Raw genomic sequence first — 21,698 nt, 5'->3', positions numbered from 1 at the left:
AAATATTTCACAGGCACGCACAGTACTGTATTACACACTGACTGTGTATTTGAAGCAGCACACTTGAATCAATGTTGGCGCTGTCCCAGACTAGTGATTTCATGACTTTAGTAGCGGGTTCTTTTTAAAAGTGAGGTCTCTATATTACAAACTGATTGTGCATTTTAAAACACACACTTGCTTCACTGTCGGCTCTTTGGTGGCTGTCAGATCTGGGGGTTACAATGGGATCTAAGGCGCATGCCCACTGGAGCCACTACATACGCAAGTCACGCTATGCCATGGCATATGGAGGATCATAGCACTGCGCATGACTAGTGGGTCAGAAGTCACACACAGTGAAAGTGGGATCTCTGTATTAGAAACTGCGGTTGAAGTTGCACACTTGCAGCAATGTCTGCGCTCATTCCCAGAGTTTGGTGGTTTTCCCTGTCTCCCACAGGTCTAGGCTCAGGTCTCCTGGCCCTCAATGGCTTGCTAGTACAGTGAGCTCTGTCTGACTGGTCTGCCTCAGTCCTCCCTGTACTGAATCTATTGGGAAGCCTCTTGGTGTGGCAAACTTACTATTTCTGCCCTGTGTGGGTGGGTCTCTCTGCTGCTCACCAGTGCCATCTCTGGTGATACTGTCACACATCCCACTCCCCAGGTCAAAACCCCTGGGTTGAAGAATTTTCATGACAAAGTCCATCTTCACTATCCTTATGATGGCAGTCCACAGCATCCACGGTCATACAGACTCTTGTGATCTTTGGGGGTCTCAACCACCAGAATCATCCTCATCCTCATCCTCCAGATTGTTCCATAAAAATTGCTATTTTTACAGTACACAGTACTGTGTTTAAAAAAATATAAATAATAAAATTGTGTTGGATAAGTTTTAAAAAGATGTTCTTGTCTTAATTCAATCATACAAAAACCCGACAATTGCTGAGTGGATTTTGGGAAAAAATATTAGCCAGCTACAATAAGTGGTTAATTCAGCACAGTTTATCAAACACAGGGCCTGATTCAGCATGGATTGCAAGTACTAATACACATGCAGATGGCCAATTGTAGCAAACTGTGCATGTGTGTTCACCGGCATGCCAGTGCATTTGGATGACATTACAGGGGCGTGCATAAATTAGCCACAGCGATGGCATACACAGCCTGAGCTTTCACTGCAAGCAGGAAGGTTAGCAATTTCTGAGTAAGTCTGACCTGGTGTAAGTGTGCATGAGGCTTCGATGTTACTTGATGGTACCAATGTTTTTGCAGACTTGCAAAGTATTACGGATGTGAGTAGGGGAAGTTGGCGTCTTTATATTGGGCTGCGATGGCATTGTGATCACAGACATTAGCATATTTTGGCAGCAGAACTACGTATGCGATTGCTACCACGATTGCATTAGCGATCCGTGCTGAATGAGGCCCACAGTACCTGCTGTGAAACATACATTCTGGTAAGAGCAACACTGAGCTCCATCGTATTTAACTGAGTTATCTTACTCTATGGGGCCCCAAGGTTAAAGTTAATACATGTAACTGCCTTTTTCCATGTAAAATATTGTTGACACTGTGAAATGTTATTGTATAATGGTTTAAATTGGTCATAAGTATAATAAATTTGTTCTGCTATAGAAGTGCTTTATTTTAGGGGATTGTAGTGCTGAATCAGGTGACTGGGTAATGCAGTGCCATTGGGACAGGGTTGGCCATTGGTGGTATTACCATCGATGGTAATATAGTAAGTTGCCATTGATAGTTACCAACTATGCAATGGATAACCAGTGATAGTTTCACCCAAGGCTATTTAAAAATAAAACTTATCTTATGAAAAATAAATTTTGGCCTGTCATAGTTTATAAGAGGTTCAGGAACTGAGTTTCTGCTTGTTCTTGCTGAAAAATAGCCTTGGTTTCACCAACCAATGGTAATTTATATTCTTTGACTGACTGGCCCGCAGGCCAATCAGAACATGGGGCGTGGCTTAACAGGTGCCAGGGTCGGAGCTATGTCCTGTGTCCCAGCAGCTTGTATAAAAAAAAAACATTATGTTATGCTGTACCATTGATCGAGAGAAATCATCTGGTTCACACCCATTGATGGTAAAAAACATTCAACATGGCCATCCGTACATTGGGAAAGTTGTGGTCAGCTGACCTGATCATAGATGATAGCACCCATCAGGTGGAGCCACAGGAGTGCTGGCACCTGCATGGGAGGAAGGATGACCACATGACACAATACAAATTACCTGGGTATCATACATACCCAGGTACAAATTTACACATAGGGCTTGACTTAGAGCCACACGCAGTGCCAAAGTTCAGGTACATGATTATTGCCGGCTTCCTGCTGGAACATGTAATTCCACAAGTGCCAAAGGGCAGGCACGCTGACACCTGTAGTTCCACTGTAAAAAAACAATAGATATATCTATTATCAACACTATTTCCCCCACACCTACCACTCCATGAGTGCTGGGAAGAGCCCTGGGCGTCAGCATAAGCCTGGAATGCTCAGGAGAGGAGGGATCCCTTTATTGAAGGGTCCCCACCTCCCCTGAGGTCCACAGATTGGGCTGACTGGCTTGGGGAGTTAATACTTTGGCCTGGGAGACCCGGTAATAGGGTCCCATGGCTGTGGCATTACACCCCGGATGGATATGAGTCTGGTGCTGGTTTTAAAAAAATAGGATGACCTCCTATGCAATTTTTTCCCCCTGTTTTAAAATCTGGACTGGTCAGCAAGCCAGTGCTGGTTCATACAGGGGAACCCTACTCATTTTTTTCCCAATATTTTTAGTAACCGGGACTGGCTGAGCAGCCTGGGGCAGGTTATGCATTTTTTTTTCAATGTTTAACTCTTTTTTCACCGGTATAACACACAAGCAGCCTTCTCAATACTCACTGATATGTGCAGGTGGGAGAGTTTTGCAGAGAGACTACACTGCAAACTCATGTGAGAAATCTTTTTCTAAACTTGCAACTCGGGTGAGAAATCTCGATCTATTTCACCATCGGCCAACTCAATCTTAGCTCAACATGCTTCTCAGTAAATTTGAGAGTTTTGGAAGCCTCAAATCACCCGAGTTTCAGTGATGCAAATCGAGTAAAAAAAACAAATTCAAATCTGAGTAAATGTACCCCTAACTGTCAAACTACACTGGACTTTATCAAACCTGCACATATTTAACTCTTAACACACACCAAACTGGCTAACCACTCCAAAGACCCAGCCTCAGGGTTTAACTTGCTCAATTTCAATTATTCAGCTACTCATAACAGACAAAATAACTGGTTTCACTTTTGGAGCCTATATAAGGAGTGCAGCTGTTCTCAACTTCTCATTGCCTGTAAGCACTGATGGAGATACGCAGCACACCATACAATATTCAAAGTTTCAAACATGCAGACAATTGAGGAGATGACACAGTATATTACTAACTTCAGCCTGGATGATTGTCCCAACGGTAATCAGGGTTTTACCCGTGTTCTCCTCCAACTGTTTGGATTTCTAGGTCATGGGAAGTCATCATTCATCAACTCCTGCAAATATATCCTAGAAGATGGAGAGTATAAGGAGTATGCAGATGTGACAAAAACAAGAGGAGGTAACACCACAGCAAGGATCTCATATCCACTGACACATACACTTACTTTAGTGGACAACCGAGGCTGCTCCGTCATGAACAGAAATGAACTTGGAGAAATCTATGCACAGTTAGGTATTATTTTTAAAACTATTTATTTTATTTTGAATCACCAATGTTATTTTTTTATATCTATCTATTTTTCTATCTATCTATCTATCTATCTATCTATCTATCTATCTATCTATCTATCTATCTCATAGCTATCTATCTCCTATCTATCTGTCTATGTGCAATAGTTCATGTAAAGATAAGCTGTAGCAGTTTCTGTTTTACACGGTTTAATGTAAATTAAAATTTGCTCCTGCGCCAAGTCAACTAATTTTTTTTGTCATGACCATACTTTTGTAGTTATTTTGTTAGTCCTCAAACTGAAAGCTTCCAGAAACTCTTACGTGTATATTTGCATTCACAGTGTATAATATATTTTTATTGTATAATGGGAATCATCTGCACTTACTCATTCAGGATATACTGAACCGACAGAGGTATAAAGCTTCACATGTTCTCTTACAATTTGAGAGCGATATAGTGATCACTTTAAATTAGGGATGTGCATCGGACCATTTTTGCTGGATTTGGATTTGGTTATAATTCGTCATCCGGCTTTGGATTTGGATTTTCCAAACTGCGGTGACTGGATTTCGATTTGGATTTTTTACAAAAATTGACAAAAAAAGCTAAAATCACATACATTGGGCTTTTATTTTCTTCCAAGTGTGTTATTAACCTCGATAACATTAATTTCCAGTCATTTACAGTTAATTTAAACCACCTCACAGCTTATAATATTGTTTTTACCATTAATGAACAAAGGTTGCAGTGAGCTGACTGGTTACTAAGCATGAGAGCAGCAGCGCAGACACCACAAAGTCACGATGCTTGCATTTTTCATACACAGAGGGCTATCGCCCACAAAGTCAAGGTGCTTGTATTTTTACGCAGAGGTCTATCACCCACAAAAAGAGATAGAGAGTAACTGCACACTGAGGCCCTGATTCAGAGCCGGACGCTCTGAATCAGGGCTGGTTTTTTTTTTTTAGAATGGCTTCCTGGTTGCTCGCATAGCTGTGGGTGACCAACCACATCTATAGCGAGCGGCCAGGAAGATGGTCGCGATGGTTAAGACTAGGGGTGTGCACCGGCCACTTTTCGTGTTTTGTGTTTTGGTTTTGGATCTGGATCTTTCTTCGTGTTTTGGATCTGGATTGGTTTTGCCAAAACCACCCTTCCGTGTTTTGGGTTCTGGGTTTTGTGTTTTGGATCTGTATTTTTTTTTTAAAAAGCATAAAAACAGCTAAAATCACAGAATTTGTTGGTTTCTCTGCTCCTATGCTATTATTAACCTCAATAACCTTAATTTCCACTCATTTCCAGTCTATTCTGAACACCTCACACCTCACAATAGTGTTTTCATGTCCAAAAGGTTGCACCGAGGTAGCTGGATGACTATGCTAAGCGACACGAGTGGGCGGCACAAACACGTGACCCATCTAGGAGTGACACTGCAGTGGCAGACAGGATGGCAGTTAGAAAAACTAGGCCCCAAACTGTACATAATGCAAAGAAAAAAAAGAAGTGCAAGATGGAATTGTCCTTGGGCCCTCCCACCCACCCTTATGTTGTATAAACAGGACATGCACACTTTAACAAATCAATCATTTCAGCGCCAGGGTCTGCCACACAACTGTGGCTGAAATGATTGGTTCGTTTGGGCCCCCACAAAACAAGCTGGCAATTAATGTGTCCCTGCACAAACTGGCTCTACGGAGGCAAGATGTCATCCTCATCCTCCTCATCCACCGATTCCTCACCCTCTTCAGTGTGTACATCCTCATCCTCACAAAGTATTAACTCGTCCCCACTTGAATCCACCACCACAGGTCCCTCTGTACCTTCTGGAGGCTGGTCTCCCTGGAAGAGCTGATAATTCATTTTGATGAACATCATCTTCTCCACATTCTGTGGAAGCAACCTCCTACGCCTTTCACTGACAAGGTTCCCGGCTGCACTAAACACTCTTTCGGAGTACACACTGGAGGGGGGGAAACTCAGGTAAAATAGAGCCAGCTTGTACAGGGGCCTCCAAATTGCCTCTTTTTCCTGCCAGTACAGGTATGGACTGTCTGACATGCCTACTTGGATGCTGTCACCGATGTAATCCTCCACCATTCTGTCAATGGTGACAGTATCATATGCAGTGACAGTAGAGATGTCAGAAATTGTTGCCAGGTCCTTCAGTCCGGACCAGATGTCCAAACTTGGTCCTGCCTGCCCTGCATCACCGCCAGCGGGTTGCTTAGGATACCTAAGTTTTTTCCTGGCAGCCCCAGTTGCGGGAGAAAATGAAGAAGGAGCCGTTGACGTGTCACGTTCCGCTTCAGCTGACAGTGTGTTCACCAGCAGGTCTTTGCACCTCTGCAGGCTTGTGTCGGCCGGAAAGAGAGACACCACATAGGCTTTAAACCTAGGATCAAGCACGGTGGCCAAAATGTAGTGGTCTGATTTCAACAGATTGACCACCCTGGAATCCTGGCAAAGCGAATGAAGGGCTTCATCCACAAGTCCCACATGCCGAGCGGAATCGCTCCATCTTAGCTCCTCCTTCACTTTCTCCAGCTGCTTCTGCAAAAGCCTGATGAGGGGAATGACCTGACTCAAGCTGGCTGTGTCTGAACTGACTTCACGTGTGGCAAGTTCGAAGGGCTGGAGAACCTTGCACAACACGGAAATCATTCTCCACTGCGCTTGAGTCAGGTGCATACCCCCTCCTTTGCCTATGTCATAGGTGGATGTATAGGCTTGTATGGCCTTTTGCTGCTCCTCCATCCTCTGAAGCATATAGAGGGTTGAGTTCCACCGCGTCACAACCTCTTGCTTCAGGTGATGGCGGGGCAGGTTCAAGAGTGTTTGCTGGCGCTCCAGTCTTCGGCACGCAGTCGCTGAATGGCGAAAATGGCCAGAAATTTTTCGGGCCACCCAAAGCGTCTCCTGCACGCCCCTGTCGCTTTTCAGAAAATTCTGCACCACCAAGTTTATTGTGTGAGCAAAACATGGGACGTGCTGGAATTTGCCCAGATGTAATGCCCGCACAATATTGGTGGCGTTGTCAGATATCACAAATCCCCAGGAGAGTCTAAGTGGGGTAAGCCACTGGGCGATGATTTCCCTCAGTTTCTCTAAGAGGTTGTCGGCGGTGTGCCTCTTACTGAAACCGGTGATACACAGCGTAGCCTGCCTTGTAACGAGCTGGTGTTTCTGAGATGCTGCTACTGGTGACGCTGCTGCTGTTGCTGCGTAAGGTGATACATCTACCCAGTGGGCTGTCACAGTCATATAGTCCTTAGTCTGCCCTGTTCCACTTGTCCACATGTCCGTGGTTAAGTGGACATTGTGTACAACGGCATTTTTCAGGACACTGAGGACATTTTTTCTGACGTTTCTGTACAGTCTCGGTATCGCCTGCCTAGTGAAGTGGAATCTAGACGGGATTTGGAACCGGGGACACACTACCTCCATCAATTGTCTAAATCCCACTGCACTAATGGCGGATACCGGATGCACGTCTAACACCAACATAGCAGTCACGGCCTCAGTTATACGTTTTGCTTCAGGATGACTGCTGTCGTACTTCATCCTCCTCGCTAAGGACTGTTGGAGGGTCAATTGTTTAGTAAAAGTAGTGGTGTTCCTACTTCCTCTCTGGGATGATGAACGACTCCCAGCAGCAGCAACAGCAGCAGCGGCAGCAGTAGGTGTAGCAATGCAGGATCCTCCAGAGGAATCCCGGATAGGAGAGTCAGTCATGCCAGTGACATGGCCTGCAGGACTACTTCCGATCCTGACTAAGGAGGAAATTGACGAGGAGGGAGTTGACGGTGTGGTTTGCAGGCGCTTGGATACAACAGGACAACGGGATTTAGGTGTCCCTGGACTGCTTACGGTCTTAGCCAAAGTTTCTGAACTTGACAGTAACTTTTTATGAACGCGCTGCAGGTGCCGTATAAGGGAGGATGTTCCTAGGTGGTTGACGTCCCTACCCCTACTTATTTCACCTTTACATATGGTACATATGGCAAGACAGTTGTTGTCCGGATTTGGATAGAAATATTGCCAGACCAAAGAGGTGGAATGTTTGGTCTTCTGCCCAGGCATGACCGTGATGGGCTTTTTCATCCCACGGACAACAACTGTCTCCCCCGGAGCCTGATTTAAACAAACCACATCACCATCAGAATTCTCCTCGCCAACTTCCTCCTCAGCGCCAGCTACACCAGTATCCTCATCCTGTTGTACTTCAACAGTGACATCTTCAATTTGCATATCAGCAAGTGGACTGTGGGTGCTCCTTTCAGCACTTTCAGGGGGCGTGCAAATGGTGGAAAGAGCCATCTCTTCCCGTCCAGTGCTGGGAAGGTCAGGCATCGCAACCACCACCACACTTGGACTCTCCTTGGGGATTAGTGATATCTTCTTAGAAAGCACAGTTCTTCGCTGTGCTTTTGCCAGCTTAACTCTTTTGATTTTTTTAGTGGGAGGAGGGCTTCCATCGTCATGTGAAGCTGAACCACTAGTCATGAACATACTAGGGATCGACCTTAGCCGTTCCTTGCCACTCCGTGTCGTAAATGGCATATTGGCAAGTTTACGTTTCTCTTCAGCTGATTTAAATGTCTTTTTCAAGGTCATTTTCCTGAACTTTGCCATTTGGGATTGTATGTGCCCTCTACTATGACATTGGGCATCGGCCTTGGCAGACGACGTTGATGGCATGTTATCGTCTATGTCATGACTAGTGGCAGCAGCTTCAGCACTAGGAGGAAGTGGTTCTTGATCTTTCTCTATTTTATTTTTATCGGAGAAAGTTTGGTCCTCCATTTATGTTATATCGATTTGATATATACGTGCGGCTAAACACAGAAAATAATTTTTTTTTTGGTTTGGACTGGAGTGTACTTTGGGGGTTACAGCACCCTTTAACGGTCAAGCCAGCCGGCCCTTTACTTATGACACAGGCGCACTCTTGGCACTACTTTGTTGATGCACGTGCGGCTACTGCGCACACAATTCACAAACACAGAAAGTAATTTTTTTTTGGTTTGGACTGGAGTGTACTTTCGGGGGTTACAGCAACCTTTAACGGTCAAGCCAGCCGGCCCTTTACTTATGACACAGGCGCACGCTTGGCACTACTTTGTTGATGCACGTGCGGCTACTGCGCACACAATTCACAAACACAGAAAATAATTTTTTTTTTGGTTTGGACTGGAGTGTACTTTGGGGGTTACAGCACCTTTTAACGGTCAAGCCAGCCGGCCCTTTACTTATGACACAGGCGCACTCTTGGCACTACTTTGTTGATGCACGTGCGGCTACTGCGCACACAATTCACAAACACAGAAAATAATTTTTTTTTGGTTTGGACTGGAGTGTACTTTCGGGGGTTACAGCACCCTTTAACGGTCAAGCCAGCCGGCCCTTTACTTATGACACAGGCGCACGCTTGGCACTACTTTGTTGATGCACGTGCGGCTACTGCGCACACAATTCACAAACACAGAAAATATTTTTTTTTTTGGTTTGGACTGGAGTGTACTTTCGGGGGTTACAGCACCCTTAACGGTCAAGCCAGCCGGCCCTTTACTTATGACACAGGCGCACGCTTGGCACTACTTTGTTGATGCACGTGCGGCTACTGCGCACACAATTCACAAACACAGAAAATAATTTTTTTTTGGTTTGGACTGGAGTGTACTTTCGGGGGTTACAGCACCCTTTAACGGTCAAGCCAGCCGGCCCTTTACTTATGACACAGGCGCACTCTTGGAACTACTTTGTTGATGCACGTGCGGCTACTGCGCACACAATTCACAAACACAGAAAATATATTATTTTTTTAGCACTTGGGGGGAGCACCCCTGATGGACAGAGCACCCCCTGGACAACACTACAGCACTCCTTTAGGACTGGGACACTGCACAGGACTTTGGAGTGGACACAGCCCCTATGGAGAACTGACTGCACAACACAGTCCAGCCAGCCCCTATGGACTTTGAAGTAGTGGACACAGCCCCTATTAACAACAGCAGCACAGCACAACACAGCCAGCCCCTATGGACTTTGAAGTAGTGGACAACAGCAGCACTACACTACACTACACTACACAGCCCTAACTCCCACCCTCCCTCTTCACTGTCCACAGCCGAGTGAGAAAATGGCGCCGACGTGGGTACCTTATATAGGATCCAAAACCCGCAAGATTCGGAAGGCGGGATGATGACGTTTTGCCTCGATTTCAGATCCGAGTCAGGCGGGAAAAGTCGAGCCTGACTCGGATCGGACTCGGATCGGGGGGGCTCGGGGGGGTTCGGATTTCAGAAATCCGAACCCGCTCACCCCTAGTTAAGACCATCGCAACCATCGGGCTTGCGACGAGACTCTTGTGGTAGGGTCTCGTTGCCGCAAGCCCCAGAGAGATCTCGGCTCTAACAGAGCCGAAATCTCTCCCACTGACATCACTCGTGATGTTAGTGGGGCCGCCCCCAAATGGAGGCGTTCACATGGGAACGCCTCTGTTTGGGCAGCCACTCCCCCCACCCACCCACCAAAGGGGGCATGCTGTCACTCAACATCGACAGCAGGCCCCCTTTGGTACGATACCCGGAGCAACGGAGTGCCCGTCGCTATCCGGGTCTCACGCATGCGCACAACGGAGCCGGCTCCGTCGTGCGCATGCGCACTGGCCCACCATTTACCCGGTTGCGAGCGCACAGCGCTTGCGACCGGGTCTGAATCAGGCCCTGAGTATAGATGGTGACACTTGGGGTTAGCAAGCTGCTGTGTAAGATAGCTGACTCTATCAACATAAATACAAAATAGATATACACTGCGCTCAGCTCAAATAATGTAAGTTCAATGTGAAAATTAAATTAATATCAAACTTTACTAAACCTCTGATTGAGTACAAATACATATAGAAATACAAATAAAATTAAATGCAGATTCAATGTATGCAGTTGTTATCCTGCATGCACATGTGTTACCAATATGGTGATGGTAAACATAAAGGTCAATTCTAATCAATGGTTGATAGACATATGTCAAACTGTAAGACCATGAGTGAGTTAAAGGATATATGGATCAAAACCTAAGAGTCAATTTGGCACCAGGAGATGAGACCGCGGCGTCCCGCTAGTCTCAGTGGCTGTCAGGTTGTAATAGTGTAGTTGCAGTTGTAACTCTGGTGAATCTTCCCGGAGTTGGAGTGCGGTGTGCCTGCTGACCGGAGGGGGACTCTCAAAGGCTGAGTACAACCACCAGTATGGAGCAACGGCCGTCCGCCCGAGTGACCGGATGAACAACCCGCCCCCACACCGCAGAGGAGACACAAAGCCTGCGGCGGGGGTGTGCGGTTGTGGCTGGCCAAGCCAGACACCGCACGTCCCCTTCAGCATGAGATGTCACTTACCTCCTTGGATCTGTCAGCTCACCGTTCCATCTCCTCACTGGTGTGTGTCTTCCTGGAGTCTGCTGCTGGTCGCATCTTCTGGGTGCAGTCACGTGGTCGCACCTGTAAAGTTTTTCTGTTGATGCAGTAAACAGTGCAGGTCTCCTGGAGCCAAAGTAACAAATGGTATTGAATGTTTTCCAACACATTTCAGCTTTTGACAAGCCTTCTTCTGGGAGTGGTGTATAGTCCTGTGTACCTCATACCAAGTTTATGACCACAAAGTTGCAGTGCTTGAATTTTTATACACAGGGGGCTATGGCCCACAAAGTCATGGTGCTTGTATTTTTATACACAGAGGACTATGGCCGAAAAAGTCACGGTGCTTGTATTTTTATACACAGAGGGCTATGGCCCACAAAGTCACGGTGCTTGTATTTGTTATACACATAAGGCTATCACCCACAAAGTCACGGTGCTTGTTTTTTTATACACATAAGGCTATCACCCACAAAGTCACGGTGCTTGTTTTTTTATACACATAAGGCTATCACCCACAAAGTCACGGTGCTTGTTTTTTTATACACAGAGGGCTATCGCCCACAAAGTCACGGTGCTAGTATTTTTATACACAGAGGGCTATGGCCCACAAAGTCACGGTTCTTGTTTTTTAATACACAGAGGGCTATCACCCACAAAGTCACAGTGGTATTATTTTATACACAGAGCGCTATGGCCCACAAAGTCACGGTCCTTGTATTTTTATACACAGAGGGCTATTGACCACAATGTCTTGGTGCTTGTATTTGTTATACACAGAGAACTATTGCCCACAAAATCACGGTTCTTGTTTTTTAATGCACAGAGGGCTATCGCCCACAAAGTTATGGTGCTTGTATTTTATACACAGAGGGATATGTATAACAAAGTCAAGGTGCTTGTATTTTTACACAGAGGGCTATCGCTCACAAAGTCGCAGTGCTTGTATTTTTATACACAGATGGCTATGGCCCAAAAAGTCATGGTGCTAGTATTTGTTGTACACAGAGGGCTATCGCCCACAAAGTCACGGTGCTTGTATTTTTATACACAGAGGGCTATCACCCACAAAGTCACGGTGCATGTATTTTTATACACAGAGGGCTATGGCCCACAAAGTCACAGTGCTTGTATTTTTATACACAGAGGGCTATCGCCCGCAAAGTCATGGTGCTTGTATTTTTATACACAGAGGGCTATTGCCCACAAAGTCATGGTGCTTGTATTTTATACACAGAGGGCTATCGCCCACAAAGTCATGGTGCTTGTATTTTATACAGAGAGCTATCGCCCACAAAGTCACAGTGCTTCTGTTTTTACACAGAGGGCTATGGCCCACAAAGTCACAGTGCTTGTATTTTATACACAGAGGGCTATCGCCCACAATGTCATGGTGCTTGTATTTGTTATACACAGAGGGCCTGATTCAGAGCCGGATGCTCTGACAGAGTGCTCGCTCTGAATTAAGGCTTTTTTTTTTTTTTTTAAGGAGCGGCCTCCTGGCAGCTCGCATAGCTGTGGGTGACCACCCACAGCTGTTGCGAGCGACCACGATGATGGTAGCGATGGTCAAGATGGTTCCTAAAATATGGTGGAACCCTACACATTTTGTTCCTCATATTTTTAAAACCAGGACTGGCTGGCAAGCCTGGGGCTGGTTTGGCTTTTGGGGGGGGACCTCATGTATTTTTTTTTTTACTTTTATCCCGTTTTTTTACAGGTAAAAAACAACGGTAATTTTGCGAAATATACCAGGGACCCCCCTAACAATGTGTACACATAGGGGATCACTATGGGTACCCCCATTTTTATCTCCAGTAGGAAGTCAGGGTTTCAAAAAGCCGCTGCATGTGCATAAATGCGTCTTTGGAGAAAGTGATGCAGAAGAGCATTTAGAAATTTTTTTTAGGGAAAAATAAGTATGATCACCAAATTTTGGGTACTTGAAAATGGGGGTCAACATATTTTAAAGTTGCTAAAGTGAGTTGAAAAAATCATGAAAAATTCACCTGCCGCAAGCAGCTGCAATGAAAAAAACACCTGGGGCATACTTGGGGACCACCCCAGAGTCAAGTTCGCTAGTTTTTAACTTTGTCCCCCAACTTTTTTTTTTTCACCCCCAAAATGGAAGTGATTTTTTCTTGGGGTTGCCAAAAGTGTTTTTTTTTTGGACACAGTTTACCTTTGGGGGACTGTCTGAAGGCTGCACAGGGTTCCCGCAACATTGCACCCCAAAACCCCAATTCTGCACTTTTTTCCGCCTGCTATTCATGGGCGATACTTTTCCGCCTATTACATTGCATTGACTTTGTGCCTAGGCGGAAAGTCTTTCAAATTGAATACGGGGTAAAAGCAAAACAGGCGATAATGATATCATCGGTGGAAAAGTAACGTGGATCCGGACTTAATGCCTCAAATTGATTACGGCCCATAGAATCATCTATACTATCATCGATTTTCAAAAAAATATATTTTTTTCTTTTTATATAAATTAATATATTGGAAAATCATAGCACATGAGGAGCGGTGGAGAAAGGAGAGGGGAGGGGAAAGGGGTGGAGGGTGGGTGGGGGGATAGGGGAGTGGGGGGAGGAAAATAAAGGCACTGCTATGTTTATACAGGGGGGGAAAGGAGGGGCTGATTACTGATTACAATGGGATGGCCATCGGTGGGTTAACCATTGATGGTCTCAATCGATCGCTGGTTGACACCAATGACATGAACCAATCAGCTGGAAACCATTGATTGTTTCATCCAGAGATGGTCATCCCTGCAAAAACATCACATTGCTGTACCATCGATGGTGGAGAACAGTTGTATATCCACCATCGATTTCAAAACCATCGACCATCAGTTGTTAACTATCATGGTCGATGGCCATTCCTACAATGCATACCACCAGGTATGCACTGTGACTGGCGTAGAGCCAGCCCATCTGTCTTCATGGCTTCTCCCCCAATGTGTGCCAATCACTGCTTGTAGCAGTGATTGGTCAGCCCAGTGGCAGCCCCATCGCTGCCACTTTGTCCCCAGTAACAGTGCATACTTTACTCCCTGCAGCCGCTGGGTAATCACCAGGGAGAGGGGCGGGGGGCAGTGGTGAGTTTTACATCTCCCCAGCGTTTAGTATCTGCAGCCACTGGGCTTTCACTGGGGGAGGCTGTCCCTGGAGGCTGTCCCCGGCAGGTGCAGGTAGAAGCTTTCACTGAATCAGGGCTGATAATGTATGTGTGCCTTCAATGACTGCTTCTCTCTCTGCAACAGACGGGTATTCACTGGGGACAGCAATGATTTTACATGTCCCCGGTGGCTAAAGAGAGGAGCATCTGCAGGGACATGTAAGATTACCTCTACTCCCCAGTGATTACCTGCTGGATGTACTGAGAAGAAGCTGCCGCGGACATACTAGTAGGGTTGAAAGTTACATTCCTCCATTGGCTGCAGAGAGGAGAAGCCACTGGGTGGGTAGGAGGATCAAGCAGGTCCCCCTGAGCCTGTGAGCTGATTATCTTCCAGAAGCCGCCCACTGCCCATTTCTGACTGGTTGCATCAAATGCAACCATGTCAGGGAAAGCCCAGGCTTGTGTGGTTGCATCTGATGTGATCGTGCCAGGCAAGTGGTTAATTGAAATACATTCTTCATATCTCCTAGGGAACTGTATAGCCCTGATAGAAATAATCATGTGGCAATCCTCCAATGTGATCAAGAAAGTTGTATTTAATAGGTGCCATAGGGCCTGATTTAGCGCGGATCGCAATCTTGCACAAGCAAGCACCCAGCCACGGCGAAATTATGCTATTGATATGGGGTCACAATGCTGCCGCAGCAAACTAAACTGGCGCCCAGCACTACATAACGTTGCTCCCTTACCATTACTCACATCCTCAATAGTTAGCAAGACAGCGAAAACATCGGTAACATCGAGAACCATCGGACCCATATGTCCGATAATGGTTGACCTCACCTCACCCACAAACTGCTAAACAGCCTGTGTGCATATAGGCTGCGTATACTGACACAGGGGATTAATTATGCATGTCCCTGTAATACCATCCAAACGCACTGGCACATCTGCGTTTCTCTGACCACCCTCCATCGCCACCCACAAATGGCACTTCCTGTCAATCACTGTATGAGGACACTGTGTGTTCACTTCGATTGCTTCCCGATCGCAACGGCTGGTTTGCGCACGTGTACTGTGGTACATACGCAAGTGAAGAATGCAACAATCCGCCAGGTGCGTGAAAATTTTCATCTGCGTTCCTTGCTGGATCAGGCCAACAATGTAGGATGTGCATATATATATATATATATATTATCAAATTTCAGTTTAAATATAGTTGACAGGAGAGTTGAGGAGATGCAAGCAGACAAATTACATTCTCTCTCTCTCTCTGTATATACCGTGTGTATATATATATATATATATATATATATATATATAAAACATTTTGTTGAATACAAACATAATATATTTAACAATACTGTATGTCTCCCAGGAAATCTGTTACCACTTGATGACAAGGTTGAATTCAGTAAAGATGATACACTTACAGACAGAATTGTAGAGGCAGAAAGTACAGTGAGAACCTCTGACTTCATCTACCCAATATTTGTGTACAGGTAAGATGCTAATATCCCACCTTCTCACCACCAAGCATTTGTATGTGTACAGTTATTACACTGTGTAAAGTTGAGAGATATTAGAAGCTTGTACGTCATACATTTACAGTACATAACACAAGTGGGGTTAAATAAAACAAAAAATACATATTTTGTTTCCTGTAAAGTATTCAGAGAATATTTATATTAACCAGAATTTAAGGTGTGTAAGCTCCCTGAGAAGAGTGGCCCTGATTCAGAGCCGGATGCTCTTTCAGAGCGCTCGCTCTGAATCAGGGTGGCCTCTTCTGGTTTTTTTGTGCGACCTCCTGGCTGCTCGCTAAGCTGTGTGTAACCACCCACAGCTTTAGCGGGCGGCCAGGTGATGGTCGCGATGGTCGCGGCCATCGCGACCATCAGGCTTGCGACGAGACCCTTGTGGTAGGGTCTCATTCGTTGCAAGCCCCAGTAAGCTTCCGGCTAATAGAGCCAGAAGCTCACTACTGATATCACTCATGATGTCAGTAGTGCCGCCCCCAAATGGCAGGTGTTCCTTTGGGAACACCTCCGTTTGGCCATACCTCCCCCCCCCCCCCGACCTGCCTTCCAAATGGGGCGAGCTGTCGATCAATATCGACAGCCGCCCCTTTTGGATGCGAGCACCAGAGCGATTGATTTCTCGCTCCGAGGTTCACGCATGCGCACTGCCCGGCCATCGAACCGCTTGCTAGCGCTAAGCGCTCGCGAGTGGGTCTGAATCAGAACCAGTGTGCAGTCCACTCAGCTACCGTACACAGTAACAATTGCTACCTCTCTTCATTTGTAAACCAGTCAGAAAGGTCATGGATATTAGCCTTCATTTGCTGACTATGTTACACACTTCTGTCATATGTGAAATACAACAAAGTAATAACTTCATGAGCTGGAAATATCTACAGCTCTCAATATATTATATATTTAATGATCTCATCATATGGTATATTTTCTATAATTTGGCATTTCAATGTGATTTGCATGGGATAATACTGCCACAAATCCCATTGCAGGATATGAAAATGTCTTGGAAGAGAGCTGTCCCAGCGATTGCAACGTAGCAATTTTGCAATCCCAATGTGCAAGCCCTGTTTGAATACCTGGCATGTGCAGCACCAGCATACTATTGATGTGTAATAAGCTGCACGCATAAGAAAAAATAAAAAGGAATGCTATATAATATATAAAGTAATTATAATATGATATACTGTACATGTAGGGGATTGTATAAATAAATCAATACATAACTAAAAGAGTCATATAAAATAGAGATGCCTCAGATCTCTGGGACTGATTCAGACCCGCTTGCGAGTGCTATGCGCTTGCGAGTGGGGCGATGGTGGCCCAGTGTGCATGCGCACGATGGAGCCGGCTCCGTTGTGCGCATGCTCGAGACCCAGATAGCGACGGGCAAACCAGGTCTCGCTACAAAGGGGGCGTGCTGTCGATGTTGAGTGACAGCACGCCCCCTTTGGTGGGTGGGCCGGGGAAGTGGCTGCCCAAACGGAGGCGTTCCCATGTGAATGCCTCCATTTGGGGGTGGCCCCACTTTCATCACAAGTGGGAGAGATTTTGGCTCTATTAGAGCCGAAATCTCTCTGGGGCTTGCGGCCATGAGACCCTACCACAAGTGTCTCGTCACAAGCCCGATGGTCGCGATGGTCTTGACCATCACGACCATCTTCCTGGTCGCTCACTATAGCTGTGGGTGGTCGTTCTAACAAGAAAAAAGAACAGCCCTGATTCAGAGCGAGCGCTCTGTCAGACCATCCGGCTCTGAATCAGGCCCTCTGTCTTTGATGGATGAGCAGCTTGCAGGTTAGTTTAGTGCAGCTACTGGTGTCAGCAGTGCTGGGGGAGGCATGGCAATGATGGAGCATGGGGGGGATCTGCAAATATCCAACTAAACAAAATAGAACATTAGCGCAATCCAAGAAATATTAAAAAGTATATATTTTTATCCTAATCAACATTAGCGCAACATAACTTAGTATAATAAATCTTGTGATTATGTAACACTGACTTCTATTAACACAGCACTTGTCCTGATATGTGTCGTATTCTCTGGGTTGTCAATCTTCTCTGAAGGATCTCTTTATTACAGGTAAATTGTAAATATTACATAGATATAAAGTGATCTTCAATAAGCTAATTAATTATTCACATTGCTAGATGTTTATAGTGTTTCCTACTGAAATATGTAGGAAATAAATACTGATCACTCAGCTTATATTCCTAATTACTATGTGTACCTAATGCCTGTAAAAAATAATATTCTAAGTTTGTATGACATTTAATATTTAGAAATATAGCCTTCTGTTATTAGTATTGCCAGTTACAACCACATATAGTCATAAACTGATATTAACTGTCGATCCCTAATGGAATAGGATCTCTTTAGAAGCTCCACTACATCACTATATAGTCTCTGTTCAGGTTTTGAGCTAACACAATATAAGCAACAGCGTATGCCTTAAATAGTTTCTAGGCGGGATGTAATAGAGTTCGAGTTTTGCAAAATTGCGAGTTTGCTGCAAAACTCGCACATTTTGTAATTTTGACCAATGTAATAGCGTGCAAGATCATGCAAACTCACATTTTTCTACATCGCATCCAGATGTTTTCACTTTTCACCAGTGTGTACATACAACTCGTGCAATGTAATAGGATGCGAGTTTGAAACTCGCACATAAAACATTACCATTATCTCTCCAAAAAATAGACCAAGGTGAGAATGGAGATTTGTATGTGACTTTTTTTTTTTTTTTTTTTTAAAGGTTAAAAAGGAATATGTCAATCCATAAACATATAAACATGCATATAAGTGTATAAAGGCCCTCATTCAGAGCCGCACGTTAACAATAGTACGCTCGTTGCGTTCCGATGTCGACTAACCGCGCATGCGTCGGTGTTACACTGCGCATGTGCGTACGGCAGTTTGCGAGCTTTTTTTCTCTCGTTCCTAAAATAGCGTACAGGAAGTGACATGTCAAATGTGATTGACAGAACAGGGCGTTTTTGGGTGTTGACGGGGGTGGAGATGGAAAAACGCAGGCGTGGCGAGGCGTTTTTGGGGCGTACATACATTAGCAGATGCGAACGTCAAATGTGTTCGGACCGTCTCATACGTCACTGGAACATCCGCTTTCCCTTCAAAATGCTCGCACAGCTTAGGGTCAGGATTACTCGACCACATTGGCGATTGCCTTCTCCTCCGTCCCGGGACTCCACGATGGTGCAGCGATTAATCGCGGGGGGTCAGTAAAGTAATTAGTGTTGGATTGAAAACCGGCTTGGTATGTGTTTGGAAAGCAGTTTATTGGGATAGCACAAAAGCGTACGCAGGTGGTAATCAGAGCTGCTAATGTCATGATTACACAATCAATTTGCGTACATTTTTGGTGTTTTATTTTGGCCACAATTTTTTGATTATGGCCTATTGTAACAATAATGTCATCATGTTTTAATTAGCTCCCCTTTTTTTTTGGTTTACTGTGGAATTTGCATCGTTATGTGATTTTTTTAAATGTTCCTTAAAGAGGCCTTTTTTTTTTTTTTTTTTTTTTTAGAGGGACAGTTTTTGCCTTTAGGGCCAGGATTAAATGTAACCCATTTGTACAATAATGTCACAATACAATGTCATTTTTTTGTTTTAAATTTATTGTTTAAACACAAACAAATTGGCATAATATTTTGTTGCCTTTTTTTGTGGCAAAGATAATTGTTCACCAAAATAAATAAGCCATAACTGGTAACATAAATGTAAATAAAAAAATTAAAAACATTTCACAAGAAAGGAGAGGGAAGTTTTGACCAGAAAGGAATATGAGCCAAGCACAGAAGGAGTGTGGGAAAAGTCGCCATTGCTGTCACCGTTTTTTCGCCCGTTTGGATGGGGGAGGGTGGGCGCCAGACCGGGTCCGGGATGCCATCGGGCTGGCCTGTCCAGAGGCAGATGTTGTGGCCTCTGGACTAGGCACAGGGCTAGGCACATTTGGAGGATTGGCTGATGTTGTGCCAGAGGTGGAGGATCCGGATGTTCCGGCAGGAAGGGAGGTCGGCTCCACCATGTGCTGGCGAACGAGCTGCTCCAGGGCATCGGCGATGCGGATGTTGGCCCTGGTATTTTCCGCCAGGGCCTGACCAATGGTCACGTTGGCCGCAGCATTTTGCTCCAGGGCCTCAGCCACCCGTATCAGACTGGCGTCCATCCTCTGCAGAATCTCCGTATGGAAATCCGATTTAAAATTGAGTTCTGTGAGGAGGCCCACTGCCTGCGAGGGGGCACGCCCTGGACTGGCTTCTGCAGGGTCCTCAGCCGGATGTACTGGTTCCTCCCCTGCAGAGCCAGCAGAAATTCTGCGGCCAAGGCTCCCCTGTGGAATGAAATTGGAACCATTATCCTTTTGTTTACAATGGGGTTTGTTTATAGGGTGGGAAAGTGTTTACTTACCGCCGTTTGACATCCCGGGCTAGACGGACATAATCACCCACCCTATTGACAGCAACGGCGACCTCCTCCCACATTCTCCACTTCTGGCTTTGGCTCATATTCCTGTCTGCCTGGGGCAGGATGTCAACACACTTCTGGATCAAAACCTCCATCTCCTTTCTTGTGAAATGTGGCTGCCTTTTTTTTTTTGCAGCTTTGGCGGGTTGACTGGGGCCAGCAGTCTCTTCCATGTCATCCTCCTCACCTATTTGGGTAAATATGCAGATTTAGCCACTTCACAACTTGCACAATATTATGTTTGAAAATAATCATTGAGACAAAATGCATGAAGGCCTTACCGCCGGAATTTTGGCCATTGTTTCCCTGGTCTGAAGCCATGTCTCTGCTTCCAGCATGAAATCAACCAGAAATTCAATGTGATTTCGTGACGTATTTATACATGCGTCCTTAGTTTGCGGCCGCATCATTGATTGTGCGTCCCTATGATTCATCCTTAATTTGTGCGGGAAAATAAACACTATTTATGGCTTGGTGTTTGTGGATTCGAGGTGGCGTGGTTGGATTATTGGCGGTTAAGTGTTTTGGATGTTTTGGTTTACGGTTGGTGGCTTTGGCGGATTTTGGCTTTTTTGTTGTTTGATACAGTTTTTTTTTGTTCCGTTCGCATTTTTGTACTTTTTTTTGGTCCTCGTTTCCTGATTTGGTAAGTTTGGTGAAGGCTAACTTGTGGCCAATTGCTGTCTACTTGTTGTTTTTTATTTAATATTTTCAGCTTAACACTAATTTCATCTCTTTTAGTGTTTTGTGGCTTGCGGACCCAAAGACCTTTTTGAGGGAAATCTTATATATTCGTTTTTGGTAAGTCCATTATTTTTCTTGCATTTGCGAACTAATTAACGCATTTTTGACTGTTGGTGTAGTGACTTGCATTTGCGAACTAATTAACGCATTTTTGACTGTTGGTGTAGTGACTTGCATTTGCGAACTAATTAACGCATTTTTGACTGTTGGTGTAGAGACTTGCATTTGTGAACTAATTAGCGCATTTTTCACTGTTGGTCTAGTGACTTGCATTTGCGAACTAATTAGCGCATTTTTGACTGTTGGTGTAGTGACTTGCATTTGCGAACTAATTAGCGCATTTTTCGAGGCTTATTCATCATGTAAACCAGTTTTGGTTTTCCCTTTTCCATTTTTGGGGTCCATTTGACCCCTATTTGACGTACGGTGTGCAATGTCGTTTTCATCGATGCCCAAATGTGTGTTTCGCCTATTTTATGTGTTGGCTTGCACCAATTTGACAAACATAAAATCACCCTCTAAATTTTTGATGTCTCATTTTGGGCTTTTTTACAGTTTAGACGTATCATGACAATACCCCGGCATGTAAGCAGCTATGGATGGTATCATAAAGCTAAGTTGTTTTATGTTACTTTTGGGGTGGCTCAAAAGCCTTACATTGTAAACTTTGAATTTCAGGTAGATCTG

General features: G+C 45.0%; 1 protein-coding gene across 1 annotated transcript in view; it reads left to right on the top strand.

The window, feature by feature from the left end:
• The first annotated feature begins 3,390 nt into the window (after positions 1–3,390).
• LOC148481851 (uncharacterized) overlaps positions 3,391–21,698 on the top strand; it is a 63,412-nt gene continuing 45,104 nt past the window's right edge. The window contains exons 1-2 of the mRNA XM_088452927.1: positions 3,391–3,709; positions 15,622–15,745. Of these exons, the coding sequence (XP_088309053.1) occupies positions 3,391–3,709; positions 15,622–15,745 (443 nt within the window). The remainder of the gene's footprint in view (positions 3,710–15,621; positions 15,746–21,698) is intronic.

The sequence above is a fragment of the Taudactylus pleione genome, unplaced genomic scaffold (genome assembly GCF_031769625.1).
Source record: "Taudactylus pleione unplaced genomic scaffold, aTauple2 ptg000559l, whole genome shotgun sequence".
Classification (NCBI taxonomy): Eukaryota; Metazoa; Chordata; class Amphibia; order Anura; family Myobatrachidae; genus Taudactylus; species Taudactylus pleione.
This window is presented reverse-complemented; position numbering and strand designations above follow the sequence as displayed.